General features: G+C 60.1%; 1 protein-coding gene across 1 annotated transcript; it reads left to right on the forward strand.

Moving 5' to 3' along the window:
• The first annotated feature begins 1,022 nt into the window (after window positions 1-1,022).
• PTGIR (prostaglandin I2 receptor) lies at window positions 1,023-3,608 on the forward strand. Its single transcript, XM_060131570.1, has 2 exons — window positions 1,023-2,021; window positions 3,059-3,608. Exons 1-2 carry the CDS (start codon window positions 1,254-1,256, stop codon window positions 3,443-3,445), a joined length of 1,155 nt encoding a protein of 384 aa, XP_059987553.1. The 5' UTR covers window positions 1,023-1,253; the 3' UTR covers window positions 3,446-3,608.
• Window positions 3,609-5,169: the final 1,561 nt, after the last annotated feature.

A 5,169-nucleotide genomic window follows, 5' to 3' on the forward strand; every position in this document is an offset into this window, starting at 1 on the left:
GAGCTTGGCCTGAGGCCTGGGAGTGCTAGTGTGAGAGGCAAGAGGGCAGGAGGGTGCTCCCCTTTGATGCTGAGCAGTGGAAATCCTGGCGGGATGGGGTGGGGGCTGGTCCCGTACCAGCAGATGCCAAGTCTCTCCTCTCCCCCCCCCGCCCCCCACCCCCCCAGGGCTCATGGAAGGAGTGAACTGTGTCCAGGGAAAAGCAAGCTCAGTTTTGCCTGGAAAACACTACATCAGGCAGGAATTTCCTGGTCATTTCTCAATCCTTGGGCAATGTTCTAACCCCGTGGGGCCTGAGCCCAGAATAGATGCCAGAAGCCACCCCAGACAGCCTTGCAGACTGGTCGGCTGTGCCCCTCAGGTCCCGCCCGCGTCCCTGCTGGCAAGCTCCCAACTCCAGGGTGATGATGACTCGGGTGATCCCCACCCGGCCGGCGCTGGGAAGGGAAGAACGCTGGCAGAGTCCTGAGTGTGCGAGGTGGCAGGTGGCTCGGTGATGGGGACCGTGAGGGGACACGGGGAGGGGGAGGGGGAGGCGGGAGACGGATGTCTTGGGGAGAGGGCATGGAGGGAGCGTGCCAGGGAAGGCGGACGGAGGCCAGGGCCCTCTGGGGAAAGCAGAGGCGGGGGAACGTGGGGCAGAGAGAGGAAATGAAAAAGCCGGGGTGAGCAGGCAAGATGAGTAGAAAGGGAGGGAGGAGGGAGGGGAGGAGGGGGAAGCTGACACTCGGAGAGGGACCCAGCGAGCACGACCCCGGAGAAGGAGCGAGGGGACAGAGGAGGAGCTGAGAGAGACCGCAGGCAGTGAGGAGGGGCTGGGAAAGCAGAAACGCGGAGAAGGGAATAGACGGCTGTCAGGAGAGAGGGAGGGAGGGAGGGAGGCAGAGGGGGTGGACCAGGGAGGAGACAGAGACAGAGACACAGCAAGAGACAGAGACAGAGAAGGAAAGAACTAGGGGCTTGAAGAGGAAAAGACTAGACAGAGAGACAGATGTAGGGAAGGAAAGAAATAGGGGAAAGAGAGAGAGAGAGTACCAGAGCCTGGGGAAGACAGAGGGGAGAGAAACAGTCGCACAAGAATTGCGGTGGGTTGACTGGGACCCTCCCTCCCCCCGACCTCCAACTGCAGCGAGGACCACGGGGAGGGGAGCGCGGTGGTGGGCGTCGCAGGGCCGGACCCGGCGCGGCTCCCCTCCGTCGCCACCTCCCACCCCGGGGACCCCTCCGGCCCGGGCGGCCGCCGGAGGCCGGGGATGGCGGACTCGTGCCAGAACCTCACGTACGTGCGGGACTCGGTGGGCCCGGCCACCAGCGCCCTGATGTTCGTGGCGGGCGTGGTGGGCAACGGGCTGGCGCTGGGCATCTTGGGAGCGCGGCGACGGTCACGCCCCTCGGCCTTCGCGGTGCTGGTCACCGGGCTGGCGGTCACCGACCTGCTGGGCACGTGCTTCCTGAGTCCGGTGGTGTTCGCGGCCTACGCCCGCAACAGCTCGCTGCTGGGCCTGGCCCGGGGCCGCCCGGCGCTGTGCGATGCCTTCGCCTTCGCCATGACCTTCTTCGGCCTGGCCTCCACGCTCATCCTCTTCGCCATGGCCGTGGAGCGCTGCCTGGCGCTCAGCCACCCCTACCTCTACGCCCGGCTGGACGGGCCGCGCCGCGCCCGCCTGGCGCTGCCCGCCATCTACGCCTTCTGCGCCGTCTTCTGCTCGCTGCCCCTGCTGGGCCTGGGCCAACACCAGCAGTACTGCCCGGGCAGCTGGTGCTTCATCCGTATGCGCTCGTCCGAGCTGGGCGGCTGCGCATTCTCGCTGGCCTACGCCAGCCTCGTGGCCCTGCTGGTGGCCACCATCTTCCTCTGCAACGGCTCGGTCACCCTCAGCCTCTGCCGCATGTACCGCCAGCAGAGGCGCCACCACGGCTCGCTGGTCCCCAGCCCCCGGGCGGGCGAAGACGAGGTTGACCACCTGATTCTGCTGGCCCTCATGACGGGCATCATGGCCGTGTGCTCCCTGCCTCTCACGGTGAGTCCCCTCGGCAGATCGGGGTGGGCGGTGGGGAGGAAGGCAGAGCCCAGCGCCGTCCTCCATCGTTTGTACCCATTTCACACATGGGGAAACTGAGACCCGAAGAGATGAGAAGCTTTGTCCAGGGTCAAACAACTCCCAACTTGCTGGAGAAGTCTCCCCATTTGCTTCTGCCCCATTTGACCCCTTCTGACCCTTGTCTCCCCCTTCCACATCTCTAGCCCCCCAACCCTACCAATTCCACCCCCCACCAACCTTCTCCTTCTACAATGATAATAAGGTCCGCCATTCATTGCTCTCTGTCCACCCTGTGCTCAGTGGTTTAGAAATCCTTTCTCCGATAATCTCCAAAATGATCTTATGCATCTATTCCACAAGCATTTAGCAAGAAATGTGACGAAGTCTCTGCCCTGTCACCATTTTTACAGAGGACAGGTGATGATGTCTTTTGCCCATGATCACACAGAGGCAGGTCTGCACCCTGGGCTCCTCTGATGCCAGAGTCTTATCTCCCTGCCACCGTGCTCCCCACTTCCCCAGCCCCACCCATGGGTCTGCCCTTGGCATCTCCTGGCCTCGCCCCTTTCCTGCAGGAACTCCTGCCCTGCCCCTCCCAAATTGCAGCGGGGCCAACCCTGGTCCCGTGGCACCCAGTCATCCTGTCTATACTCTGGGCCTCGGTTTCTCTTTCTGTAAAACGCAAAGGCTGGGCTAGATCTGAGGGTCGTCAAACCTTTGGGGGGTTACAGAGGACTCAGAAACTGGACACACACAGACACAGCCCTGGGACCCAGCCCTACCGCCCCATCTCTCTCCCTCTAGGGCTTTGCTGGCTGTCTCCTGGGGCTTCCTCTCCCTCTGCTCCCCAGATGCACTTGTTTATTAGTTTTCATCTTATCTTATTTCCTTCCCCTTCCGACAGGCCACCCCTCCCTTGTTTCTGCCAGTGAGCAGGGGGGAGGGGATCGAGGGTGGGGCGTGGGTGGGGGCAGAGGACTTGTGGGTGCTGCTTGACACCCTCACTCTGCCCTCAGATCCACGGCTTCACCCAGGCCATCGCCCCGGACAGCAGTGAGATGGGGGACCTCCTCGCTTTCCGTTTCAATGCCTTCAACCCCATCCTGGATCCCTGGGTCTTCATCCTTTTCCGCAAGGCCGTCTTCCAGCGGCTCAAGCTCTGGTTCTGTTGCTTGTGCCTGAGGCCTGGCCCGGGCGACTTGCAGACGTCCCTCTCCCAGCCGGCCTCGGGGAGGAAGGGCTCAAGGGTCCCCACTGCTCTTGGGGGGAAGGATGGGAGCTGGGTGCATTCGTCAGCCTGGGGCAAGGGGCAGGGGGCACCCTTGCCTGTCCTACAGCCATCCAGCAGCACCGTGGGAACACCGTCCAAAGTGGGGTCCGAGACAGCCTGCTCCCTCTGCTGACATCTGCCCCGTGATCTCCTGCCCTGTCTTCCGAGAGCAGCAGCCAGAAATTCAGGGACTTGACCGGTGGCTGCGGGTGGACAAGCCCAGAGCTGGATCCTGGAGCCCAGCCGGCCAGAATGTTGACCCCCTGGATTCAGGGGGGTGATCAGCTGCTATTTCTCCTCCTTCGGGGTGGCCACGATGGGCTGTGGGAGGAGGGAGAGAGGGAGAGGAAACAATTATCCTGGAGCATAAAAAGAACAGTTCTCTCAAAATATCCGGTGACCTGGGTGGCCTGGTCTGGCCCTCGCTTTGCCTATCCATCTCGCTGTCTAAATATTTAGAAGGCAGAAAAGTTCCCAACAGCTTCTGTGCACTCAGGTCTGCTCTGGTTAGGGTTCTGGCTCTGATCCTCATTCATGCAGGGTGCCCTGGATGCCCACTCCAAACCCCCAGCGGACAGCCCTGCCCTCTCCCAGTCCACTCCAAGAGCCACCCTCTCTCTGCCTCATGGGAGCCCAGGATTCTCCGACAAGCTCCCTGCTTCCCTTTACTTCTGATTCCCTATCAGACTTGGGAGGCCTGGTCCCCGCAGGGGAGGTGAAGAAGGGGAGACTGTTGCATTGTGGGTGACACCACTGGACAGGTGCCTGGAAACTGCATGGCTTGGTGAGTGGCAAGATGTGGATGGTGGGGCCCTGGGCTGGGGGAGAAGCTGGGGAATGAAGCGGTGGGAGGTACAGAACCCAGGGACGGCCCAAGAACTCAGACCTAAGTCCTGTGCCTGTCCCTATGCCCCCTCTCAGAGCCTCACTTCACCGCCTGTGTCCTGGGTACTGCCACCCAAATGTCATTCATTCATTCATTCATTCATTCAACATAGTGGTCGCTGACTCTACCAAGTGCTGGGGACACAGAGCAGTCTCGGCCCCACCCTGGATTCCTCTGGGGTGATTTCCAGCCTTCAATTCCCCTTCTGATTGCTGGGGTGATGTCCAGCCATCCACCCCTCCCCCCTTCTCGTTGCCATCCCCTGCCCTCAGGTACAGAATTCAAGGGTTTTCCAGGAGTGAACATGAAAGGAAGTGGTGCTTCTGCTGGTGGGAGGAGGTGAATGGGAAAGCCCCCCAGACTCACCCCCAGCCCTGGGTTCCCCTTTCTTTCTCACTTGGCTTCAGGGTTAAAACAGTAAATCTGCCCCTGGGGAGGGCTGGAGGAGTAGATGAGGCATGAGCTTCCTATAAAGACAATAGCGGCGGCCATGAAACCCGTGGTCCCTGCAGTGGGAGCCCAGAGTCCTAACCACTGGACCACCAGGGAAGTCCCTGGTCTATCTTTTTAGCTTCTTAGCTCAGATCACTGTTGGGCTGATGAGTTTGCTTTGGTTTCCTTTTGCGTAGAATGATGATCATAATCTAATACTTAGCTTACGAGGCCGTGCTGAGGATTAAATGATTCCCCTGAAAAGCAGTTTAGCACAGGGCCTGGAGTAAAGCCCACAATACGGGTTACTGTTACTGCCGTTGTTATTGTTGTGGCTACTGTAGTGGTCTTTGGCATCTGGGCAAATGCTGTTTGAAAACAACGCTTTTCTCCATTGGTTTGACTTCTTCCCACCAGACATTATGTTTCATTTGAAGGGGTGTCTGCGAGAGTTAAAAATAGGTCAAACGACTGCTTAATGGGTATGGGGTTTCCTTTTGGGGTGATGAAAATGTCCTGGAACTAGATAGTGGCGGTGG

Source organism: Lagenorhynchus albirostris, chromosome 19, assembly GCF_949774975.1.
Source record: "Lagenorhynchus albirostris chromosome 19, mLagAlb1.1, whole genome shotgun sequence".
In the NCBI taxonomy this organism is placed as follows: Eukaryota; Metazoa; Chordata; class Mammalia; order Artiodactyla; family Delphinidae; genus Lagenorhynchus; species Lagenorhynchus albirostris.

Bases quoted from the DNA above. Each gene is read 5' to 3' on its own strand.
- PTGIR (XM_060131570.1), top strand. From the start codon at position 1,254: ATGGCGGACTCGTGCCAGAACCTCACGTACGTGCGGGACTCGGTGGGC. The intron at 2,022-3,058 runs GTGAGTCCCCTC...CTCTGCCCTCAG, and splicing joins TGTGCTCCCTGCCTCTCACG to ATCCACGGCTTCACCCAGGC.